Below are 26,735 nucleotides of genomic sequence, written 5' to 3'. Positions count from 1 at the left end.
CGGACGTGCTTCGTTTTGCTTTGCTTTTAATATAGGTGTACGAAGTGTTTTAGCCCCTAATTATGCCTCCGAAGAAAGTCAGTGCAAGCAGCAAAGTTGCTACAGGTGAAAAAAGAAAAGTAGTGCGTACAACTATTGCATTTAAGAAAGAAATAATAGCAAAATAGGAAGGAGGTGTGCGAGTGTCTGATCTTGCCTGCGCCTTCTGATGACAACCACAAAGGTAAGAAATCCTGGATATTCATAATTCTTTTCTTTATCCTTTTTTTTTTAATTTTTACACGTTCATGTTAGCGTAATCTTTCGTACGGAAGATTACGATAACGTGAACGTACGATTAGCCTGGGTTAGCTTTATGTTTATGTTAAACATTCAAGGTAAACATTCAGGGTGTTGGAACGGAGCCCCTTTTCCAATGAACCGCTCACCACTTGTTGTGGAGACCCGGGTGCTAATTGAAACGACCTGTTTTTTTAATTTTTACACGTTCATGTTAGCGTAATCTTTCGTACGGAAGATAACAATAACGCGAACTAAGATTAGCCTGGGTTAGCTTTATGTTAACGTTAGACATTCAAAGTAAACATTCAGGGTGTTTGAACGGATTAAAACGATTCACATTATTTTTAATGGGAAAAATGATTTCGGTGATCGAACAAATCGGTTTTCGAACAGGGTTCTGGAACGGATTATAGTCGATAACCGAGGTTCCACTGTAATGCAAAATAATCTGTCAGAATAACAAAGAATAGCTGCATAAAACATGTAACAAATCTCATCCCAAAGGTACGACACAATGTTCCATACTTTTGTTGGGGGAAAAACATTTGAGTTAAAAATTATAATTTGTCAACAAAATCTAAAACCTTTGTTTTCAGTTATCAAATTCAAGACACATTTTGAAGACTCCACAAATACCATGCTTTGCCCTCGTAATCAGAATACCCGCAAACGCTATGTATACCGGATAATTCTTGTTTCTCTAGGAACGCAAAGGATTAATTCGAAATACAATTCCTATGGGATTATTCCATGCATGTCAATGTAATCAGTTACAATATCAATATGTTTGGCAACACCTTCAAATATATATTGAAGTTCTTTGGAGACTTATCACAGGATAGAGCAGAACATGCTCCCACTCTGGCAACCGCTCTCCACGGTGGCGCTAATCCTGGTCGTCATGGAGATTGCAAATCGTGAAGGGTACTGGGAGGAGGAGAGGCCTGAAGGTGAGTTGGGCGGCGGACGAGGGGGAGGGTTTTCCAGAATCCAAGGAGGGACAGATGTACAACTGCAATTAAAAATAAAAAAAAGGTTTGCTCAGAGCACATGCAATGTTGGAGACACTCTGGCACACTAGTTGCTTAGATACCTGCTATTATGCCTTGAAATACTGTTGTTGCGTAACACGCAGCTCTGGTTGCCAGGGTCCAAGTGTAAAAGGCTTTTTTTACTCTCTGGGTGGCCCTGGAACAGCTGGTTATCAGTGACCACCGTTTTGACTGGTCCCAGTATTAAAATTCCACAACCCAACGCTGGTTGAACACGGTTTCGTAGAACCTGTGAATTTAAAGTTGGCAGGTATATAATTTGAAACCGTCAAAATGAGGGCTGCAACGATTAGTCGATGTTGTCAACAACAATTGATAATAGAAAGTTGACAATAGAATTGTCAACTAAAATAAGAATCGTCTTTATTGTGAAAAATTGTATGCAACAAGATTAGACACGGCACTCCAGGATCTATCTATTTATCTACCTTGGTCATATCCTTCAAGAGGGGAGACCGACAGCAAGACAAACACATACAATAACAAAGAAAATAAAAGGGAAAAAAAATAGCAAAAAAAACAAACATTTTTGGACCATGGCCAACCCAAATGCCCAAACACACAAACAAGTTAGGCACCTCGGCACCTAAGATTGTCATGCTTTCGTCCCTCCAGATGAAACGGGACACAAGAAAGCGGCCATGTCACTCGAGTCAGGGTGACACGACATACTCCTGTTCACAGCAGGGCCCGACAGCTTTCGCTGGTTTACCCCTGCCGCATCATACAGGTGCCCTGCCCATCCCTTAGAACGCACCCAAACATCCCACCATCCTTTCACAACACCTCTCCACTCATTCCTATCACCAACAATAGCTCTAGCTTTCACTAGATTTAGACCTCCTTCCTGCAGTGCACTCATAACACCATCCATTCACATCAATCGCGGCCTTCCTCTTGGTCTCCTTCCATTGACTTCTGCTCTGTAGATCCTCTTCAACATTCACTCCTCATCCATCCTCTCCATGTGTCCAAACCAACCGAGTACTCTCTTATCCACACGCTTGCTCAGTTCCACGACTACTCCAGTTCTGTCTCTTACTATTTCATTTCTCAATCTATCCAATCTTGTCACGCCTAACATACTCCTCAAACACTTCATCTCAAAAACATTTAATTTCCTTCTTAAATCTGCATTCAGGCTCCAAGTCTCTGCACCATATTACACAGTCGGCACAATCACACTCTCATACAGTCCCCTCTTAACATCCATACTCATACTCTTGTTGCTCTTCACTCTCCTCAGAGCACCCAAAACCTTGAGACTCCAGGGTAAAACATGTAATATAAAGAGAAGATAAAAGACTAGAGACTATCAGGATACATAGGCAAAAAAGATAACAATTACAACATAGTGCTTAGAAAAACTGGCCTAAGTGAAGCCAATAATGCAATACATACACATATACAGTCGTATGCAAAAGTTTGGGCACCCCTGATGATTTTCAAGATTTTCCTTAATAAATCATTGGTTGTTCGGATGAGTAATTTCAGTTAAATCAATCAAATAGCAGACAAACACAGTGATATCTGAGATGTGAAATGAAGTTTATAGGATTTGCAGAAAATGTGCAATAATTGCTTAGACAAAAGTAGGCACGTGCATAAATTTGGGCACCCCAACAGAAAAATGACATCAATATTTATAGATCCTCCTCCTGCAGAAATAACAGCCGTAAAACGCTTCCTTTGGCTTCAAATGAGGGTCTAGATTATGGTTGAAAGCATCTTTGACCATTCTTTTTTACAAAAAAATCTCCCCTTCAGTCAGGTTTGACGATTTCCAGGCATGGACAGCCCGCTTTAAATAACTCAGATTTTCAATAATATTCAGGTCTGGGGAGTGAGATAGCCGTTCCAGAACATTGTACTTGTTCCTCTGCACGAGCAGTGTTTGGGGCCGTTGTCTTGTTGAAGTATCCAGCCCCGGCGCAACTTCAGCTTTGTCAGTGATTCAAGAACATAGATTGCAAGAATCTGCTGATACTGACTGGAATTCCGCGACCTTCAACTATAACAAGATTGTCAGTACCTGCACTGTCCACACAGCCCTACAGTATGATGGAACCACTACCAAATTTTACTGTGGGTAGCAAGTGTTTTTCTTGGAATGCTATGTTCTTCTGCCATGCACACCACCCCTTTTTATGTCCAAATATCTCAATTTTGGTTTCATCAGTCCACAGAACCTTATTCCAAAATGAAGCTGGCTTGTCCAAATGGGCTTTAGAATAGAATATACCTTTATTGTCATTGTTACAAAATGGGTTAACATATTGTGACAACGAAATTGGGCTTGACACTCCAGTTCACACATTTACAGTGAGGTAAAGAACCCAAGAAGATAAAGGAACAGAGAAGATAAGGTTATAAAACAAAGAGGATAAGGTTATAATTATAAATTACACAAAATTTACCCAAGAAATGTCGACATATAGGATGTTACATCCAGTTTGGTATCATAGGGTTGTGCAATATGCATTTGGTGCAAAAATACTCATCATAGTGCAAAAAAATGGTCAACATATGCATTTGGTGCAAAAATAGTCGTCAACATTGTGCAAGGTGAGCAGTAAACATAGTGCAGTCAACATTGTGCCAGATACATAGACATGAGTACCATTTATGTTCGTATGAGGTAGTGTTTTTGCAAGTTTTTCAGTTTTTTGTGCGGTGGTAATGGCTCTGGAGAAGAAACTGTCTCTGAGTCTGTTTTTTTTGTTTTGTGTGACCTGTAGCGCTTGCCGGAAGGCAGCAGGTCGAAGAGGTGGTGGCCGGGGTGAGAAAAGTCCTTGATGATGTTTTCTGCTCTGCTGAGGAAGCGAGAGCAGGCAATGTACTCCAGCCTGGGCAGAGAGCAACCGACGATTTTCTGGGCTGTTTTGATGACCCTCTGGAGCGTTTTCCTGTCTGCTGCTGTGCACCTAGCATACCACAGCGTAATGCAGTACGTCAGAATGCTCTCCACTGTGGCTTTGTAAAAGGACACCTGCAGCTGCTGTTTTAGCTGGTTTTTCCTGAGGACTCACAGGAAACGCAGTCGCTGCTGGGCCTTCTCTACCACCGCTCTGGTGTTAGCAGACCAGGAGAGGTCGTCGGAGATTTAGCATACCTTAAGCGACTGTTTGTGGCATGTGCAAAGAAAATGCTTCTGCTGCATTACTCTTCCATACAGCATCTCCTTGTGCATTGTGCGCTGAATAGTTGAACAATGCGCAGTGACACCATCTGCAATCATTAGAAAATGGAAGAAGCTAAACATGACGGTCAATCTCAATCGGAGTGGAGCCCAATGCAACATATCACCTCGTGGGGTCTTAATTATTTTAAGAAAGGTGAGGAATCAGCAACTAACCAACAGGATTTGGTCAATGACCCGAAAAGAGCTGGGAGCACCGTTTCTAAGGTTACTGTAGACACTAATATGTCATCCTTTGAAATCATGCAGAGCACGGAAGGTTCCCCTGCTTGAACCAGCACATGTCAAGGCCAGTCTTAAGTTTGTATATGCCCATTTGGATGATACAGAGGAGTCATGGGAGAAAGTTCCGTGGTCAGATGAGACCAAAATATAACTTTTTGGTCATAATTCCACGAAGCATGTTTGTGGTAAGAAGAATGAAGAGTACAATCCGACAGACAGGACGAGTGCACTGCATTAAAAAGAGGATGACTGGGGCCGTGTATTGTGATATTTTGGGGAACAACCTCCTTTCCTCAGTCAGAGCATTGAAGATGGGTCATGGCTGGGTCTTCCAACACGACGACGAACCGAAGCACACAGCCAGGAAAACAAAGGAGTGGCTCCGTAAGAAGCATATCAAGGTTCTGGCTAGCCCCAGCCAGTCTCCGGACCTGAACCCAATCGAAAATCTTTGGAGGGAGCTCTGATAAATTTAAACTAAATATGTTATTCTACTGTTGCTTATCTTCTTTGCATACTGTGTGCCATTCTTGTTTGAGTTTGCAGAAGGAGGAAACAGGATGTTCACTAAACAGCTGACACCTAGCTGCGGCCAGATAAGGGAGCTGATTGTCACACTCAGCTCTTCTCTGACCGCAGGCACGCCTAGTTCCCTTTACTATAGAATATGCATACAATAACATGTTGTTGTGTAAACAGGTCTCAACTGGTTTTCTTGTCACTCCCCATCCCTTTAGCAGAAGAGACCTTATGTAAACTAGGGCGTTCCGAACACAATAAAAAGGCAAGGACGAAGGAGACTTTTTCAGTGTCTAGTAGACTGTAACAGGCAGTTTATGATCATCTCTCCTTGCAAGTAAGTCATACTTACGTCTATGTGTCTTCTTTGAGTGCAGGTTTTTATTACAAGTGTTGGCGTTAACCTAACATTTAATTGGTCCTTCGAGCCGGATTCCAAGATACCTGACGATTCTAGCGTGTGAATGAAGATCCAGACAAGTCTGTGGCCACAGCATTAAGCCCCTTTTCGGGACTGGTCCTTTCCTTACAAGCTGGGATCCGAAGGTTGACGGAAAGTCCAAGGACTCAGAGAAACGTGAGTAAAACTTTTATTCAAAAAAGGGTATGAGTGTAAGAAATTCAAAACAGAGTTAAGAAAATAAATCCTGAGAATCCTAGGCACTATTAGGTAAAAGAGAAAACTAGGCCATTGAGCTTTAAGACACAGTGAAGTCTTAAGTAAGAGGGCAAGGGTTCCTCTGTTTAAAAAAAAAGAACTCAAGGGAAGTTCTTTACATGGTAAAGTGTTAAAAGATAAGACAGTGAAGTCTTAAGTAAAAGGACAAGGGTTCCTCTCTGTTTAAAAAGAACTCAAGGGGAGTTCTTTGTTCTTCAAAAAGAGTGAAAGTGAGTGTGAAAGAAAATACTATTACCACTAGGTAATTGTATTTTATACCAAAGCAACAGGGAATAAATGGTGAGCCTTTGTGGATGCATGTAGGCAAGAAAACTCCACCTGAAAAGGTAGAAGTGAGTTTTACCACCAAAGGTTATTTATCTCTATCCTGTTGAAAGAGAAAGTGTTAGAATACAGTAAGTATTGAAAACCACTGAGTCTAAATTTAGTTCTAAAAATGGAAAAGGGGTAAAGTAAAGTAAAACAGAAGCTTTTAGAGGATTTTACGTGCAAAGATTGGAAAGTCATTCAAAAAGAAGATGCCTCAGCGATAGAAACCCTATGTTACTGGATAAAACAATATGACTTTAATGAGAAGTTGTCTACAGCAGGCATTAGAGAACTGCAACAAAAAATAAGAAACCTAAATCACAATGTTGTTAAATTAATTAGAAGTTCGTTTGTCTGGGCCCTGTGTATGTCTTATTTATTATGTGTTCGTCTGTCTTCAAGAAGAAAGAAAAAAACAACTCAGAAAATTGTGTTTTTAAATGTCAAAAGTACGCTTTCAAAAGAGCTGAGTTTGTTTAAAAAGTGATATTTAAGAAGAATTGATAGAACGGATGAAAAGGAGTGGAAAAAAGTGGATTTTTTGAGAAATTGGTTTTCACCATAGGGGTGTTCAACATGGCCACAGATGGTTCCGGAGATTTTCTTGCAGTCCGAATTTTTTCGCCCGCTAAAATAACAGTATCCTATGTGTACTCTGACAGCGCTGCCAACGCCGCAGCAGCAGCTATTTTACCAGACTCGGTCATGTCGTGGTTCAGAATGTACTGCAAACCTCACAGTTCATTATGCAAGAGTAAAGAGCTTGGGAAGCTGGTGGACAGAGGAGAAAATGTACGGGATTGGGCAGCAACAGGGGTTAACACATGGTTCAGCGATTCTACTGGACTATCCATAAGTCATCATTCTGGACTATAACAGTAAACTCAGGTGTACGTCTGAACAAAAAGAAGGAATGACAAATTTACTTTACTAAGGAACAGGAGGAGCTATTAAAACAAATTTCTGATAAACTATGGTCCCAGGGACCCACAGATGTAGGACTAGTAAAAGGAGCACCACCTATAATAATAAGGCCCAAAACAGAACATTGGTCCAGAATAAAACAATATCCTTTAAGACCAGATGCAATGGAAGGATTAGAACCAGTAATAGAAGATCTATAGAAGGCGGGAGTACCAGTAGAATGCCTGAGTCACCCGTAAACACACCGATATTTCCTGTAAATAAGGCACCCACATCAACAGGATTTGATAGCGGTAAATAATGCAGTGATCCAAAGGTCCCCGTGTGGCGGATCCACACACGTTATTGAACTCTCTGAACCCAAAGGCCAAGCATTTCACAGTGGTAGATATAAGCAACACATTCTTCTCAGTACCAGTGCATAAAGACAGTCAATTCTGGTTTGCATTTATGTTTAAAGGGAAAAGATATATCTACACCAGATTACCTCAAGGGTATTGTGAAAGTCAAACAATTTACTCTCAAGTAATTGCATCAAGTCTGTCTACCTTCGAGCCTCCAAATAAGAGCCAACTACTAACTTATGTAGATGACATATTAGTAGCATCAGAAAAAGAATATTGCACACAAAAGAGCAGGTGATCTGAATCATTTCAAATAATCAAAATTTTGAAATGAGTTTGAAAATAACGACGTATTAACACAGAAAAAGAAATAGTAAGATTGGAAATTAAATTTTCTGTTTTAATCACTAAATGAAATGTGCTTTCTTTTTAAAAGGAAAAAAGGACACAAAAGTATTAATAGTCAAGCCAAGTCATGTTTATTTGTATAGCGCTTAATCACAAAGGATCTCGAGGGGCTGCACAGAGCAAAGACTATTGCAAACCAAAGATTATGATAATATAATATAATGCGAGTTGATAAGACAATTCATTAGTGACAAGTATGTTGTTTTTTATTGAATCAATGAGAAAACATAGTTGATTTTGATTATAGAGAGAGGAAATGACAATTAAAACGTTTTGATGTTGAGTTCCATTTGGCATTTTTGAGATTTTTGATGTTATAGGCAGTGTGATGGTTTGGAATTTTGATGAGTTTAGCCCCAAGGACAACATCCCCTAGGAGGACAACTGATAAAAAGTCCTTCAAGAGAAGGTGAAATAAGCCACACTTAATTTTTAAGTATGAGCGTGTTACAATTAACAAATGATTAATAAATACGTAACAAATGCTGACTTATCTTTTGGCTGAACTAAAAAGAAACAATTTCTATGGAAGGAGCGTTTTCAGAAGGTAACGAGAAACAGATTGATTGACCCTGAGTAGGTAGGATCATAGGAATTTAAAAAAAGCAGATTAATTATCTTGAGACAAATCATGAGAATTTAAAAATATAACTGCATGGATAAAAAATAATGTCTACATGGTCATTTAACTAAAAGAAAAAAGGAAACAGAACGTGAACAAAAAGAAAAAGTGGCTAAAATAAAAGAGAAAGTAATGTTTCATAGGAAATAAAGATGGGACAGGCTATGCAACAACTCACACGTTTATACAACACTGGAAAAATAGAGGTATGATAAAATCAACAGGAAAACCAGTGACACATACAAAACAAGCTGGACAAGGAGAAATAACAGTTGTAAGTCTAACAGAAAATGCCTTAAATGACAAAATACTACAAGAAATGCAACAACAATCACCTAAACCAGAGCAAGAACTCTGGAAAAGAAAAGGAGCACACCTAAAAGATGGAATCTATAAATGACCAGAAGATAAACCAATCCTACCAAAAAATCTATACAAATGGGCAGCAATATTGAGCCATGGGAAGACATATGTCTCAACAGGAGGGATGGTAGGATTGATAAACCAGATATATACAACCTGTGGTTTTAACTCCTATTCAAAACTTTTGTAAAACATTTTTGATATGTGCAAAGCACAGTGCTCAGGGTAATCTAAGACCAAAGAAGTTTCCAAAACCAGATTATCCATTCCGACCCAAACATATGGACTTTATAGAACTTAACAATAGTGAAGGGGAAAAGTTCTGTTTAGTGATAATAGATTCATTCTCAAAATAGATAGAGCTTTTTCCTGCAAAACGCCCAGATGCGCTAACAGTAGGTGAATCAGACGACAACAACACCAACGTTTAACCCCTGAGTGTAACATGAGTACTATAACATGATTCTGTAACTGAAAATCGAGAGAAGTTATTGGATGACAATGACAAATAGTGCAAAGTAAATAATCAGGAGGGAAATGATGGATTTAAACTGTAAATATGTTATTCTACTGTTGCTTATCTTCTTTGCATACTGTGTGCCATTCTTGCTTGTGTTAGCAGAAGGGGGAAACAGGATGTTCACTAAACAGCTGACACCTAGCTACGGCCAGATAAGGGAGCTGAGTGTCACACTCAGCTCCTCTCTGACCGCAGGCACGCTTAGTTCCCTTTACTATAGAATATGCTTACGATAACATGCTGTTGTGTAAACAGGTCTCAACTGGTTTTCTTGTCACTCCCCTTCCCTTTAGCAGAAGAGACCTTATGTAAACTAGGGCGTTCTGAACAGAATAAAAAGGCAAGGATGAAGGAGACTTTCTCAAGAGTGTCTAGTAGACTGTAACAGGCAGTCTATGGTCATCTCTCCTTGCAAGTAAGTCATACTTACGTCTCGGTGTCTTCTTTGAGTGCAGGTTTTTATTACAAGTGTTGGGGTTAACCTAACAAGCTCAAACTAACTGATACCTAACTGATCTAGAGAAGATCTGTGTGGAGTGGGCCAAGATCCGTCCTGTAATGTGTGCAAAACTGGTGAAAGACAGGAAACGTTTGACCTGTGTAATAGGAAACAAAGGCTACTGTACCAAATATTAACATTCATTATCTCAGGTGTTCAAATACTTATTTGCTGCTATATCACACATTGTGATTTCTGGACTTTTCTTTTTCTCTCACACAGTGGACATGCACCTACGATGACAATTTCAGACTGCTTCATGATTTCTAAGTGGTGGAAACAGCTAAATAGCAGGCTGTTCAAATAATTATTTTCTTCACTGTATGTATGTGTATATATATATATATATATATATATATATATATATATATATATAAATATATATATAAATATTTTTTTTATATAATATAAAATAAATCTTGAGACAGACCAGCCCATGGACCGAAAGAATATCATCATCTGCATCAACCAGCTGGTTGAGATGGGAAGCTGCATTGCCATTGTATTGGACTTCTTTACATATTACCCATGTTTATTGTTGATGTTGACTATGTTTTGTTTATTGTTACCCAATGCAACACCCATTGCCGCTTGGTCCTCCTGGATAGGGGATTACCTCTTGTGTGGCCCCTTTTAAAGGTCTATTTCCCTCATGTTAAGGTTTTTCAGTGTTTTCCTTTCCCTCATGTTGGCTCCAGATCATGGGATGGGTTAAATGTGGCCTGTGCAGTCCTTTGAGACATTTTGTGATTAAGGGCTATACAACTAATGTGTCTTGTTAAAACATAAGTTAATCAAACAGTTTGATTTCAAACGGTTGAGAATCGTTAAGCACTTTTATTACGGACTTTGCGGTTGACCACTGAATATTTTCACAAAATATAACTTTCATTTAATTAATTATAATTTGATTATTCAACTAATCATTCCAATAGTCGGTGACTAGTCGATTAATTAAAATAGTAATTAGTTGCAGCCTTAGTTAAAATGCAACACACCTTTACGTCACCGTTTCCAGACACTTGGATGCCGAAGCCACAATTTCCGACCACGTCGTTCTCAACCATCTGTCCGATACCGGTGAAGTTGACACCGTGGCCGTTGTTTGCGTATATGCCGTTGCAACGGAGCTCCGCACGGGAGTCTCTCTCCACAGTGACACCCCCTCGCGCGTTAGCGAGAATGCAGTTAGCGACCAGGCGGGTCAGTTGACTGCTTTGGAGCACAGCAATGCCGACGCCTCTGTTACGATTGACCAGGTTGGCGTAAACGTTGAGTGGCTCGCTGGTTTTGACGTACAGGCCAACGGCTAGAAAAATACAAGGAAAACACTTAATCCTGAGAGTAAGAAAATACGTGTAGAGCTTCAGAGGACCTGTCCCATACCTGTCAACCTGTACGGTTTTGCCGTACAAAGTACGTTTTATGCATTTTAAGACGAGTACGATGTTCAAGGAAATCTGTACGGAAAAACGCCAATTTGTCAATGATGGTACCATCTGGTATACACCGACTATCACGAAACTGCAAATCAATCAAGTCAAAGGAGTTCGCCGCGGAAGCCTCTCTTGTTATCGTTTTTTTTGTTGCAAACGAAGCGAGCGGTTTCATGCCACTGTGCGCATGCGTCTGCCGCCTGGGGATTTCCCATCATGCATCATTACGTAAAAAAAAAAAAAAAAAAAAAGGTGTACAATTATTTCGTATTTTGTACGGGAAAACACGACAGTTTGTACGGGCATGGAGCCGTGGAGGTTGACAAGTACGCTGTCCTGAATTTGGAACGTTTTTAATCGCGGCCGCCATCTCTTGTCTGGTGTAATAATTCCAGCCTCTATCAAGCTCCTTATGATGCAAGTACGTGCATTTTTTTTAGACAGCACGAATAAAATCTTCTTTTTCATCTTTTGGGGGTGGGGAGGATGTTGGCCTTTCCTTTCATTCACCATTTCATGCTAACCCAGACATGGGCAAATTACGGCCCGCGTTGGTCTTTTTAATCCTGTACGCCATACATCTCCCAGTTATACCAAAAAACATACCAGCAAACTTTGTTCATTTACTTTTCCCTGTAATGCCAACATTTCCCCAATAGATGCGGGCTTGAGTATTTGCCCCCTTTTCTTCGCGCTTAAGCTTTTCCCAGAAGAAGCACTCTCCTTCTCGTTTTCCAAAGTAAAGCTTTCTCCCTTCTTAAAACAAACATGAGTTTATCAAAGAAAAGAAAAGTCGACAGTGAGTGCCGAGTGTTTAAAACAGAATGGACAACAAAATATTTTTTTAAAGAAGTCCGATCAAAGGCTGTATGCTTGATATGTCAAGAAAGTGTCGCGGTTTTTAAGGAGTACATTATTAGCCGTCACTTTGCTACGAAGCATTCCAATTATGCCAGCAAGCTGTCGGCACAAGAACGGGGAGCTACAGCTGAGAGAATGGCAGCCAATTTACTGTCCCAGCAACATTTTCTTCACCGACAAACTGCGCTTCAGGAGTCAACTACCAAGGCAAGCTTTTTGCTGGCATTCAAATTAGCAGCAGCTTGCAAGCCTTTTTCCGAAGGTGAGTTTTTGAAAGACTGCATGGTGGAGACTGCAGGTGTTCTGTGTCTGGAAAGTCGAGGCAATTTCGAAAAAATCAGTTTGTCACGTCGGACTGTGACTCGCCGTGTGGTACTAATTGATGAACATATAGCTAGCCAGCTAAACAAAAAGGCAGAGTTCTTTCAGTTATATTCACTTGCACTGGATGAAAGTAATGACATGAACAAAACAGCGCAGCTCATAATTTTTATCCTAGGAATAAATGACAACTTTGAGATAATGGAGGAGTTTTTGACCATGGAGTCCCTGAAGGGAACAATGCGGGGGGAGGACATATATGAAAATGTGTCTGCTGCAATCGAGAAACATAAACTACCTTGGAGTAAACTAGCCAATGTCACGACGGATGGATCACCAAATTTAACAAGAAAAAACGTTGGGCTGCTGAAACGAATCCAGGATAAAGTAAAAGAGGAAAACCCTGAACAGGATGTTATTTTCCTTCACTGTATCATCCATCAGGAATCACTTTGCAAGTCTGTATTACAGCTTAGTCATGTTGCAAATCCAGTAGTAAAACTTGTGAACTTTATACGCGCAAGGGGACTCCAGCATCGTCAGTTCATCACGTTCCTGGAGGAAATTGATGCGGATCATCAGGACTTACTTTACCACTCTCATGTCCGGTGGTTAAGTTCGGGCAAAGTGTTTCAACGCATTTGGGACCTGAAAGAGGAGATTGGCGCATTTTTAGAGTTCAATGAGAAATCTGACGAATTTCCTGAGCTACGAGACCAGAACTGGCTTTGTGATTTTGCGTTTGCTGTGGACATATTTTCACACTTGAATGAGCTGAATGTAAAACTGCAGGGGAAAGATCAGTTTGTGCACAACATGTACAAACATGTTACAGCGTTCAAATCTAAACTCATTTTATTCCCCAGACAAGTTGCTAACACATCTTTCACTTATTTCGCCACACTTGACACTCAGAAAGAGGCGAGGCGATATGCAAAGAAATACAGCAAATCACTGGATGATCTGCACAGAGAATTCAGTCGCCGGTTCTCTGATCTTGAAAACATTGATGAGTCACTTCAGCTCGTGTCTTGTCCTTTCTCAACAGTATCACATGAGGTGCAATTGGAACTGATCGATCTTCAGTCTGATGCCACTTTGAAGGAAAAGTTCAAGACTCTTAAACTTAAGGACTTATGCTTCACTGAACAAAGCCACCTTTCCAAACCTACGGAGGATGGCACAGAAGATGCTGGCCTTGTTTGGCTCGACCTATGTATGTGAGCAGGCATTCAGTGTTATGAACATGAACAAAGCCCGTCACAGATCCAGGATAACTGACCAACACCTCGGATCGATCCTGAGAATAGCCACAACAAAACTTACCCCAGACTTTTATGCACTGACTAAACAGGGAGATCGACAACACTGTTCCCACTAAAATTGATGGTGAGTTTTCCTGCTTTGTTTATTCAACTGAAATGTATTTAAATTAATCATAAATCATTAATAGGTCAAATCCTGTATGTAATTTATATAACACTCAATCCATCTGTTCTTGGCTGGGCCCCTCTGTCAAATTTTAGGACTCATTGTGGCCCTCGAGTCAAAAGGTTTGCCCACCCCTGTGCTAAACTAACAAATAAACCAAAAAAGAAAACCCGCTAGGATCAGAATGACGGAATAATGTTATGATAAGAGTCGATTCATCAGTCTCAACCTGAATGTTGCCTTCTCAAACAAGTTAACTACACTTTTTACGCTATCTCATAAGAGATGGCAAGAGAGCGAGAGAAAACAAAGTCTTTGGCACGACAAAGAGCGGCACAATAACTCTGATGCAGGAGAAGGCAGAGCAGGTGTCTGCTTACACAAAATACAGTATGAAAGACACTATAATATGAATTGGCTTTGGAGATTTCAAGTCAAAGGGTGCTAGCTGATTGGCATGAATCCTTTTCTCCTTCCTCTCGCACAGCCAAGTGGTCAAGCAGACTGAGCCACAGCGCAAGTGATTTCCCGGGAGATTTTGTTGTTGTAATTTATTTATTCTGAATATGCATCACAAGCAGTTCAAAGCTTCCCGATCATTGTCAAAAAATTAAATTAAATATGGAAAAAAGAAAACGATTTTCATTTAAATACGTTTTTTATTTAAATTGAATGTCCAATTGGTTTAAATCTTGGCTGCCAGAAACGTTGCTTGTGGTGCAGGAAGGATTTTTTTTTTTAATTTAATCTTTTTTTTAATATATATTTTTTTGCCTGCAAGGGAGTGAACCAGTGTTGACTGAAGCGCGAAGTAGCAAATAGGTCTGGATATTTAAAAAAGCTGATACCAATATCTGTCAAAATCCCAAATATCGGTGCCGATAATCTATAAAAGTAAGATACAAGCAGATAGAGGTGTTGTTAAATATCATAAGGGCTCTTTGACCTAAGTTGGGCATTGTTAACACATACCGTATTTTCCGCACTATAAGGCGCACCGGGTTATAGGGCGCACCCCGAAAAAATAGTTTTTGGTCCTATATTTGACATACATAAGACGCACCAGATTATAAGGCGCTACAATGGGAACGTCGACAAAACAGTCAGATAGTTCAGTCAAACTTAATACCCCCTTAACATTCCCAAAGCTTGCAAAGACGCAAATACGTGTCGAGAACACGTGCGGATGCGGTGTCCGTACGATGTCACTCAAATGTATCGTTCCATCATTCGGAAGGTTAAAGTCTTGGGATTCAAGAAATGCCAACCATTCCTTAGTTTCTATTTTCGCTCGCAACTTTACTGTGCATATGACAAACACCTGGAATTGAGTTTAATTTAAAAATAGACACTCCATTCCATCCATTATCTGCACCGCTTATCACAGAAACATCGAGTTCAGTCTGAAACAAGATACAGGGAAAATATATAGCCGAAGTAGCTCACCGAAGTCGTGTTCAAAAATAATGTGCAGCCATGGTCCTCTTATATCCGTGAGTTTACTAAATCCAGGAGAATAAAATATTTACAAATACAGAATAGTAAAAAATGCTTTCTGTATGCCTTCAACCATGTGCTCTACGCATTCATCTTTTTCGGCCAATTGCAGGCTTTGTTTTGCCGCTTCAGCCAATGCCAGCCTGTAAATGATAAAAAGGATCCGCCCCTTGACCTCCGAATAACTTTAGCCAATAGTGATCGATTCAACTGATGATTGACACATCTTTTTCGGCCAATTGCAGGCTTTGTTTTACAGCTTAAGCCAATGCCAGCCTGTAAATGATAAAAAGGATCCGCCTCTTGACCTCCGAATAACTTTAGCCAATAGTGATCGATTCAACTGATGATTGACACATCTTTTTCGGCCAATTGCAGGCTTTGTTTTACAGCTTAAGCCAATGCCAGCCTGTAAATGATAAAAAGGATCCGCCCCTTGACCTCCGAATAACTTTAGCCAATAGTGATCGATTCAAATGATGATTGACACATTGGTTAGCCAATGAAACGCCGGTAAATAAATCCCAGCATACACCGCGGACTACTTGGCGTTCGGGGGAAAATCTAGTCGGCGGCTGCACGTTAGTTGGAAGACTTTGCGATTTTATATTGATCCATAAATAAGGCGCACTGCATTATAAGGCGCATGGTCAGCTTTTGAAAAAAATTAAGACTTTTTGGTGCGCCTTATAGTGCGGAAAATGCGGTACTTAATAAAGAATAAATTTAACTTTGAACTTTTTAAAGGACCTCAAATTATGCACCCCACCTTTAATTATAATTGACATTCAATTACCTCCATTAAAGCTCATGCAATTGTTCTCCACCAACGCCACACTGATTGAGCGACGCGCCGAGTGACGATCATCCTCGCTATCCAGGTCACTCTCCCATGCGAAGAGTTCTCCCTCCTCGTGTATGTTTTCCTGCTCCTCTCTCCCATCATCTTCTATGTTTCCCCTCCTACCATCGCTGTTGTCTCCAATGATTCCGTTGTGCGCCAGCCAGTTTCCCTCCCTGGCTTCGATGTTCTCCGGGTCCTTCCTGCAGAACACGGCCAGACCGTACATGCAGTTATGCGTGATGAAGTTTCCGAGGAGCTGTGGGAGGCTGGATGACATGACCCACACGCCGCAACCTTTGTTGCCTAATGAGAGAACGGAGGAAAATAATGAAACATTTACATAGAAAAGATACATAGGCCAGTGCTTATAATTAACATACAAAAGACGTGGTTTCCCTCAATGAGGCCCCGCCCTCTTTCTCCCACCACTATGCCGTCAGAATATCCATGACAGATGTAGTTATTCTTAAGGATTGGGTCCCCTCCTCTCCGGATGTCCACACCTCCCCACTGATTCTCCTTGATGATATTCTCTGCAACACAGATTAACATTTAATGCGGTGGTGTTCAAAGAATGACCACTGGTCTACAGAGTAGAAAAGATTGACGTGATGTTCACGACTAGTTAAATAAGAAGAATGCATTTAAACAGGGCTTCAAATCAGTGCCACCAGGGAAAAGATGTTTCAATTTGTGTATTGTTTTTTTTCTACATATGCAAATGTGAATGTACTACATATGATAGAAATACTGATAGTAGAAAAGGCTTCATTATCATTTATTACAACATAGTGTACATTGTTCCCATCAAGATTTTAGGTGGAACGCCAGGATAACCATCTATAAAGATACAAACACATGAAAAATGAATGAGGATAAATCTGTAATATTAAAAGGTAGCGGTTGTAGACTGGCCTAATTTGTATGTACATCGGAAAATAATGCAATGACATAAGCAGCAACATTGTGCAAATATAAGAAATTAATATGAATATTTATTTTTCTGTACTAAATGTGGTGAATGAAAATAATGCAATATTAGATAGAAAGTCTTTTTTTTAAGACCTCGATTAAAAAAGTTTTAAACACCCTGATGCCTCAACACGGTTAAAAAAAAAGCAGTAACAACAACAACAAAAACTATCACTGAATTTACCTGTTACAATCCCTCTGCCGTTCTCGTTTATAGCAATCCCTGCTGCCTGCCCCTGGAAGATGTGGTTCCCGCTATGAAGGTTAAAAATTAAGAAACCACAGAAAAATAAATTACACTAGACATAAAAAATAGTGTATGCATTCTGATGTGATCTAAGATCACACTCATGTTATGAAAGTTGATTCGAGGACAACTAGGATAAGAACACATGTACAATGTCCAAAAGTGACGTTTTTTTTCACATAACTAACACACCAATAATCATAGGCACTTTCTGCAACATCATTATGTCAGTGTTATGGTTCTCATAACGATTTATTGTTGTTATAGTTATAACTGACAAGCAATGTAAGTTTTGATCGATCGATAAAGTTATGTAAAGTTATGTGCTTATCTTTCCAATACTAATTTTTGAGAAATAATTAACAAAAATAAAGTAACTCAGACAAATAGCTGAATTTTTCATATGTTTTTGTTTTTAAATATAGTGTACAGTTAAAAGTAAACAATATATTTTTTGGTCTGCTATTGATCTGATCTTACTACCTTCAATTGACCCTCTCCCTATATCGGACCTTTTTCTACTAACTTTCAGTGCTCCACTCTGTCTATCAGCAATTAAATTATCTCATTCTGTAATTTCACAGACATCAATGTTATCACTTTCTTTTACAAAATTGACAGTATCAAAATCCCAGACTTTCCCACACACCCAAACTCTCAGTACTCTACAATAACAATTTAGCCAATTTCCTCAACTTCCTCACCCCACTGAAAACCCGTTCTGTCTCCTTTTCAAAATCTGCTACATGGTTTACTCCTGATCTCCAGTCTTTGAAAATTAAAAGGACACAACTAGAACGCCTTTACAAAAAAATTGGGACTCACAATACACAAAAACATGTATAACACTCACATTATTTAACATTCTCCTCTGACCACTCTCCAGCCTCAAAAGAGCCCTGGGGCGCCTCCTCTTTATAACCTACCTACTCTCTTTCGGCCATATCCTCCGGAATTTCAATATTTCCTTCCAATTCTTCCTGGATGACACCCATCATTACCTTTCCTGCAAATCCAACTCCACACTCCCACCACCAAACCTCACCTCGTGCCTTTCTGTAATAAAATTATGGTTCACAGTCAACTTCCTAAAACTACAAATGTATAAAACTGAACTACTTCTCATCAGTACAAAATTCACCCTCTCTAAAGTTAACTCCTTCTCTATTTCCATTGACAATTCCTCAGTTTTTCCCTCCCCTTTGGTCAAGACTCTGGGTGTCATCCTCAACAGTACACTCTCCTTCAACTCTCATATAAATAACATCACCCAGTCAGCTTACCTTCACCTGCGCTCCATCAACCGTCTTCGCCCCTCCATAACCCCCCACACCACCGCCATCCTTGTCCATAGCCTTGTCACCTCACACCTTGATTAATGCAATTCCCTCCTCTACGGCTTAACTCAAAAGTCGTTCCATAAACTTCAGCTGGTCCATAACTCTGCTGCATGTATAATCACAATCACATCACCCTTGTCTTTCAGCAACTCCACTGGCTCCCAATCAACTACAACATCCTTCTCTTACCAACATGGCCATTCATGACCTTGCCTCTCCCAACCTCTCCGACCAACTTCACATTTCCAAGCCATCCCGCACCCTCAGATCTTCGTCATCCCATCTCAGCTTCATGGGGAGCAGAGCTTTCAGGCGCTCAGCCCCCCTCATCTGGAACGCATTGCCGCCAAACCACCTGAATTGCGCCACCCTGTCTTCAAATCCAGACTTCAGACTTGCCTTTTCATGATCATCTGCCTCACATACCTGCCCCTTTTTAACTCTACTGTGTTTTTATTTGCTTTTAATTACTTGCTTGTTTTATTCGTGCATTATTGATTGGTGCAGCGACCTTGGGTGTCCTGAATGGCACTTTGCAGTAGAATGTATAATTATTGTTATTATTGTTACGATTGTTATTAGTAGTAGTAGGAAAAAAAAAGTTATTGTGCATCCCGACAAACTATCATTAAATAAGTACTGCATTAGTCCTTGATGATGCTCTCTGCATGCAACCAAAACTTAGCATTGCATCCTACCAGACCACAGGATTCCCACTGAAGAGGATATACACGCCTGCTTCCTTGTTGTTATAGATGCGGTTACTCCGAAGTGAGCCCTTGCCATTGCCAAGCACCACCACCCCAGAGCGCAAGCCGCTGTGTATTCGGTTACACTAAGGAATTGAGTGAGAGAAAAAGAATAAACACAGTGTAAAACTGAGCAGTTATCAGTCTGAAATTGATCTAACTCATGCACTTACTGTATGTCTTAAACAAAAAAAAAATAGTGATTAGGCCTAGTTTTTGAAAACAATCAGGCCTGCAACTCAAAAGATCTGCTCACCGCTGGTCTATACACACATAAGAAGACTGAATCTGAGTGACAGTTACCACAATGATGGGGTTAGCGCCTTTCCTGATGTCCAGTCCCGCCTCACCGTTGGAGTGGATGTCATTTTCGGCAATCAGACCCTGAGCTGACAACCGCATGAACACGCCTGATGCCTTGCACTCGCACACTTCATTTCGCAGCATCACTACCTTGGAGATTGGACAATTAGAGGCAAGAGGTCGCCAATAAACATTTGACAGGGAGAGATTTTTCATCAGGACAGACGAACTAGGTATGCTGATATTTTGCATTTAGGGATTCATTTCTTGTTTTAAATTTTCAGTCCACAAAAAATATAAAAATTGCAGATTTTAAAAAATAAATGTGCAGCCCTTTGAGACTATTTTTGTGATTAAGGGCTAAACAAGTAAACTTTACTTGACTTGATATCCACGTCATGCGGGCTACGCCAATGATCAGAAGAGCTGAGTGGAATGCCACTATACAAGAGCTGTGTACACTAAAGCTGCAGGTATTGCTTTAATGCAAAAGACGGCAGTCCGACTTGAAACAAGACTTCTGCAATGGACCTTAAAAGTTGAACACCTGAAAACTGTTTTTGAAAACAAATTTCAATATTATTTCACAACAAATTGTCTAGGGAAAAAAATGTCAGTTTAGGTAAGTTGAAACCTGCATGAAATCACAAAATAAAATGTTGCAAATAAAGTTTTAGTATTAAAAAGGTTGATTTAAATTCTCTGTTTTATGGCAAAAGGCTTCGAATGCCATCTATAAAGCACAGTATAGATAAATCATATTGGAAGCTCTGAAGAAAACATTAATGGGTATCTGTAAAGGGCTGCAAAATAAGTTGTTTTAATAGTCTTGTCAATCAATGAGTTGGGTAGATCTTTAACTTTTTTTCCCTCAATCCTTGCATTGTATTCTAAATTCCTATTTTAGAAAAAAATATTAATATCACTCAAAATTTTACCATCAGGCCCACTAAATCATATGTGGCCGACAACAGCAATTACTTTCTCAGTTTTAGGAGTGTCAGAAAATAAACAAAAACATTGATTATTTTACAAAATTTGAAAAAACCCTTGCATTTGTCTACAAAGATCGACATTATTGATTGAACCACCAAAATGGTGAATTATTTGTAAACATTTTTTATCATTTAACACTCACATTACGTATTTGCTGACCAGCATTAGTAATTTAGGATAAAATATTTATCAAAATGTTTGATTTAGATTCAAGACAATTAGTTGTCTATCACTCAACAAAATAATAAGGATGGATAAATATTTTCTTTGGAGAAGCTGAAATTAATTACATGTTTACATTTTTACAGTAATTGGCGATTTATTTGATAATTGTAGGTTGGAATTAATTGATTGGTTAAAACATTACAAAGGAGACAAAAAACATACGTTTTCTGCACCGCTTATCCTCCCGAGGGTCACGGGGGTACTGGAGCCCATCCCAGCTATCTTCAGGCAGTGGGCAGGGGACACCCTGAACCGGTTGCCAGCCAGTCGCAAGGCACACAGAGACAAACAACTCACTCGCTCATTAAAACCAAGGGACAATTTTAACCGGCCAATTAACCTGACATACATGTTTTTGTGGGAGGAAACCGGAGTGCCTGGACGAAACTCACGCAAGCACGGGGAGAACATGCAAACTCCACACAGGAAGGTTCGAACTCATGACCTCAGAACTGAGTCACACACGCGCCAACCACTGCGCTGCCGAGCTGCCCATACAGAAACCATTTATTCAAGATTTCCAAAAGGGTATTTGTCAAAATATGAACAGATAAAAGATAGCTGATAAGTTTGTCCTGTTTTGTTGTTCCAACCTACTAGTATCCAGCAACGCTAACAACCGCTAGGTGATTTATTTTATATTTCTGTTAAATAAGAAGGGGAAGAATTATATGTTTGTTGTTTTTATTATTGATTTCATGAAGTGCCAGTCCCTTATTTTGACTCACTGTTTATTGTTTTACCATTGCATCATTGTCGCTATCAGCCACTCATGTCTTTGATTTCCACACCCTTTCAGGGATGATCTGGTTTTTGTAACCTTGAAGATTTAACAAAAAGAGGGGGCTTGGAGGAGGGCATTAGGATGGGATGGAATCCTTATTGGAAAGCCCCTCCTTACAAGTTCAAAATCCTTTGATGTGTTCTTGCCTTATTTTGAGTGGCTACTAAATCTTTAATTTGACAAACACCTTATTGCAATGGATTTTTTTTTTACCTCAAATCTTATGACAATACTTACTATGGAGTTTTGGATGCACCTGACGGCGTAGTTTAGAGCACGAAAAACGTTGCCCTCCAATCGAGCTTGTCCGTAATTTGACATATGCACTCCTCCCTTCCCGTCCCTGAAGAGACAACGCCGGATGAGACAGCCCAGAGCGGCAGACAGATACATTTGAGCGTCAGGGTCCCTCTCTAGTTCCTGCTGAAGGGTAAGTGGTTCCGGTGTCACACATGGGGGAGTTAGGGAAGAGGTGGACGGCAAAGAGCCATCTGCACAGGGCTTCAGTAAATGAGCCAGTCCATGGTTGTCCCAAGGGATTCTGTAGTCCGGCATAAATATGTTTTTGGTGATTCCTCTCTCCTTGGTTCCATCACCATCGCTCCATCCATCCTCAATCACAGTGCACTGATCATGTGGCGACAGTCCATTTTCCTGCTTACAGGGCTCCGTGTTAGTGTCATTTTTAAGAGTAGTATCACAACAAGGTACTTTAGTGATGTTTCCTTGGCTATTATTACTTGCACAAGGTGAGAGTGTCCTAGCTAAAGCAGCCATATATTTACAAGCCCAGTTCTTTTCAGACACCGGCGAACCTTCCACAGTTACTGAAGAGACGTCGCTCCCGGAGAAGTCACAGCTGTCCAGTAAACTAAGGGCCACACTGAATAAATGTACAGAGCTGCCCTTCGAGAAGGAACAAAAGCGTGCCTGGCAAGTCCCGGGCCCTCGGACGTGCAGTTGTGCCCCTTCGAAGTTGCAGTTATCCAGTTGGACGTGACCCCAAGAGGTCTACAACACATAAGCGCGGTAAAGAAACAGATTTTAAACACCATAACCAAACATTTGTTTTTAAACACCGCCACGATTCGTGCTGTAAAAAAACCAACAACCAAAAAACCCACTAAGCTTAACAATCGTTAAAAAAACTAGGTACGAAACACAACAGCCTCCCAAAATATACTTAATTATACTGATAAGAAAATTACATTTTAACAAAATAATAGATAACCTTTCATTATTTTGTCAAAGAAGTAAAGAACATCACTCAAAATTTTACCATCAGGCCCACTAAATCATATGTGGCCGACAACAGCAATTACTTTCTCAGTCAGTCGTGTTTGTAAACCGTAGTTTCGGGACAAAAAGAATGAGAAACTGTTTTAAAATAAATGTTAAAGAAAACAAAAACAAAAAAACTTTACTGTAAAATATATTTAGAAATTTTAACTGTTAAAAAAATGAGTATTTTAAAAAATGTTTCAGTTTTAATATCATTGTTATTAATTTTAACAGATTTAAATTGTTTCAGCTGAAACAATACAGGCCACATCTGCATTGACGTTTTGTGATTGTACCTAGCAAGCCAAAAGCATAGAATTACACTATATATGGATGGATACAACAGTGACATCTACTACATCTAGATGGAGCCACTTGCATTTTCGCCGTGAGGGAAGAAGATAAAATGGAAATGTCCCAAGAAATCAATTAATCCACATGAAGCTTTTTTGTATGCAGGACTTTGCATGTCTAATTTGTCTCTGTAGTACAAGTCTCGCAGAGCTTTGGGGCAAAAAATTATCCTGGTTGAGAAAAACTGCACGGAGACTCAAGCAATTACACATGATTAAATTTTCTTTTTTTCTTGGATGAAAATGGTGAAAGAAAAGGACTGTTTCAAATACAATTCAAATGCGAACCCAAACCCCCAAAAAGATGAATGTCTATACTAGCGCATCTAAAAATTTCACATACTTGCACGTGCAACAAAAAGAGCACGACAGAGGCTGCAATGATGAGTTCAGACAGAACACTGCATTAGTAAGTAGAATATTTGAAGTTCAAGACACTACCTTAAAGTGAAAAACAAACCAAAAAAAAAAAACAATTGTTAACCAGCTAGACACTCTTGAGTTGTGAACACCTCCAAAACTCTGAACCTAAAATTCCCCTGGTTGTATGAATGATTACCCTTAACTAATTGATTGGAAAGCTACTTTACTTTGAATCAAGTCTTATTAAAAGTAAATCCTCACCTTGTAGACAACGGTAGAGAACCATGGCGGCATCAAAACCACATTACACATCCTGGCAGTAGGGCACTGCTGCTCCAAGGACACCAAAAGGGCAACTTCCCCCAGTCTACCCAGTCCAACCAGTTCCACAGGCACCTTGAGGACCACTTCAGCCTGCTCCTCGTACACCCCGGGATGAAGAACCAAGCGGTCATAAGGCCCGGCCACCCCCAGCGCACCTCGTAGGGTCTCAAACTCAAACCCGGGCCCCACGTGCCAAACCCTTCGGTCCTTCCTCCGCCTGAATAAAAGCAGACATGCGCTCGACTGGTGCTCGGGTCCGTTCTGGGTCCAAGTTCGGGTGGCCAGGGCGTGTTGCTTTAGGGCCTCTCTCCACGACGGCGGTTCCAGTTGAGGCTGGCTCGGCCAATTAGGGTGTCGACACTCGGGGCAGCAGAGGCACAGCTGCCTCCATCGGGTTTTATCGAGAGAGATGACCAGCTCTCTCCAGGCGCGGCACACCTGGCAGCAGCGGCCCAGGTCGGCGAGAGGCAGATAGGCCAAGATGACCCTCCACAGCTCCATGGGGAGGCTGCCCACCTCCATGACAGATGCGCCGGGGGGGGATCTGCTCCGGGAGACCATATGAAACCGTTAGCGCTTCCGCAAAACGTTAAAGCAGTCGACATGTTATTTGATATCAATCCCAAAATAAATACGTAATTGTCATTTTAACAAAAACACCCACAACGAAACATTTGAGTTTTTCCAAGCTAATGAAGCTAATCAATCGATTAGTCGAGTAGCCTAGCAAGCTAGTTACAAGTCAACCGCGCTAACTGTGAAGTTACCGGAACGCCGGTGCACACAGATTCGCCACAAAGTCAAATACAAACCTTTGTTTTTTTCTAATTCAGTTTATTTCACCGCTTTGCCATGTTGGTCACGAGCTCACGCTTCGGAACCGGAATTTAATCAGGCGGCTTGAGGAGTTCGAAAAGAGAAAGACAAGCAGCCTGCAGGCGGAGCGCCATTCTAGCAGAGTTGAGATCATAACAATCGTCCCCCCTCCTCTTCCGTCTCCCTCTCTCATCCTTCCCCTCCTCTCCTTTCTCTTCCTTCTCTTTCTTTCGTAAAGACACACCAAATGAGACAGCAGAAATCATAGCACAATATCGTATTGAAACATTTGCAAAAAAACAAATTGTCTGAAAAATGTATCGCATTTACTGGTGACAATTGCAAAACAAATTTCGGAGGAATCCGGCGTGATGAAGGGGGAAATAATGTGTTTGCATGTTTGAAGATGATGATGCACAACAAGGCTATTATAGTGTGGGTTGCCCAGCACACATACTGAATAATTGTGTTCATTATGGGGTAGACACAAGAGATGTTGACCTTGAGAATGTCATGCTCAAAATCTACCAGCCCTTCCATATTTACACAGTGTGCACTGAGAACCTGAAGGAATACTGTGACTTTGTTGACATTAAATACAGCAAGATAAGGTGGCTGTCATGATTCCCAGGCATTAAGATGATGATACAGATGTTGCCAGCTTTAAAGGCATTCTTTCTGTCTCAGCAAAAGCCACCCATAGTGATCAAGAAGTTTTTTGAAAATGACTTCATTGGGATCTACCTCTGGCACATGCACTCACTCATGTCTGTGTTCCACACCTACATTCAAGAAATGAAAGAGGAGAGCAAATCCATAATGGAGGTGAAGAAAATTCTAAACAACATCTTCACCATTAATTTTGAATGCAAGAGCAGCAACTTACTTGTCCCCTAAAGTTAAGGGACCTCCAGCTCAAAAGTGCAGCGATGGACTTGCTAAGGGCTGTGACCAGTTCTGTGCCGATGTGCAAGGCCTGTACAGTGCATGTCTGGAGTATCTGGAGAAATGGATGACTCCCATAGAAGAGTTCTCAACATTCATGTGGATGGAACCGAGTGAGCCACAAGATTGGAATTAATGGAGGCCTACACCCAGTACCTAAGTGAAAAGGGGGTGTGCCAATTGATGATGTGAAGTGTTTTTTCCAGGTCAACAATCTGAGGAAATTCACAGAAAGGTGCAACAGTGATGAGGAGTTCAGTGGCTTGCAGGTGCACCAGAAGTGAACAAAATATTTTGAGAAGGCCAAAAACATTGCATGTTATTCAGAACTCCTGAAGATTGCACAGTTTGTCTTTGCATTTCCTTCTCATAATGCCAATGTTGTGAGGGTTTTCTCATTGAGGCACAGCCAGTGGACCAATGAGAGGAACAGGCCTTCTGTTGAGTCATTGAAAGGGATTCTATGCGTGCAATATAATTTCAAAGACACTTCTTGCAAAGACTTTCATTCTTATTTGTTTAGCAACCGAAAACTGCTGGAAAATATCGGCTCTACAGCAATATATGGATAGGCAAGGAAGATGAAGAATCAAAGCAAGAAGAATAAAACAGGGATGCCAAAGAAAAATAAAGACTAAGTCACGGTTTTGTTTTGTTAAATTAATATCGTTGTGAGGCCACTGTTTGATTTACATTATTTCA

General features: G+C 40.4%; 2 protein-coding genes across 4 annotated transcripts in view; one reads left to right on the top strand and one right to left on the bottom strand.

The window, feature by feature from the left end:
- The window catches only part of polr1e (RNA polymerase I subunit E), a 73,078-nt gene extending 53,429 nt beyond the window's left edge, over window positions 1-19,649 (top strand). Inside the window, exons 13-14 of one of the 3 annotated variants that reach the window (XR_015851165.1) lie at window positions 5,655-5,854; window positions 13,612-13,629. Coding sequence is in view for 1 of the 3 variants with exons in the window: in XM_088342732.1 (XP_088198858.1) it covers window positions 19,041-19,303 (263 nt within the window). In the remaining 2 variants the exon portion in view is untranslated. Of the gene's footprint in view, window positions 1-5,654; window positions 5,855-10,167; window positions 11,611-13,611; window positions 13,630-19,040 lie in introns of those variants that run through there. The other 2 variants (XR_015851164.1, XM_088342732.1) reach the window with 2 other exon arrangements.
- The window catches only part of fbxo10 (F-box protein 10), a 25,268-nt gene extending 439 nt beyond the window's left edge, over window positions 1-24,829 (bottom strand). Inside the window, exons 1-10 of the mRNA XM_088342731.1 lie at window positions 24,210-24,829; window positions 22,189-22,962; window positions 19,947-20,096; window positions 19,593-19,729; window positions 17,492-17,562; window positions 16,716-16,868; window positions 16,288-16,638; window positions 10,944-11,254; window positions 1,376-1,563; window positions 1-1,294 (exon numbers count right to left, since the gene is read on the bottom strand). The exon at window positions 1-1,294 is cut by the window's left edge and continues 439 nt beyond it. Coding sequence (XP_088198857.1) covers window positions 1,114-1,294; window positions 1,376-1,563; window positions 10,944-11,254; window positions 16,288-16,638; window positions 16,716-16,868; window positions 17,492-17,562; window positions 19,593-19,729; window positions 19,947-20,096; window positions 22,189-22,962; window positions 24,210-24,794 — 2,901 coding nt within the window. The 5' untranslated portion in view covers window positions 24,795-24,829 and the 3' untranslated portion in view covers window positions 1-1,113. The remainder of the gene's footprint in view (window positions 1,295-1,375; window positions 1,564-10,943; window positions 11,255-16,287; window positions 16,639-16,715; window positions 16,869-17,491; window positions 17,563-19,592; window positions 19,730-19,946; window positions 20,097-22,188; window positions 22,963-24,209) is intronic.
- Window positions 24,830-26,735: the final 1,906 nt, after the last annotated feature.

This window comes from Urocampus carinirostris, chromosome 8 (genome assembly GCF_059441175.1).
Source record: "Urocampus carinirostris isolate Australia breed hairy pipefish chromosome 8, RoL_Ucar_1.0, whole genome shotgun sequence".
Classification (NCBI taxonomy): domain Eukaryota; kingdom Metazoa; phylum Chordata; class Actinopteri; order Syngnathiformes; family Syngnathidae; genus Urocampus; species Urocampus carinirostris.
Note: the sequence above shows the minus strand (reverse complement) of the source record. Positions and strands in the feature narration are given on the sequence as shown.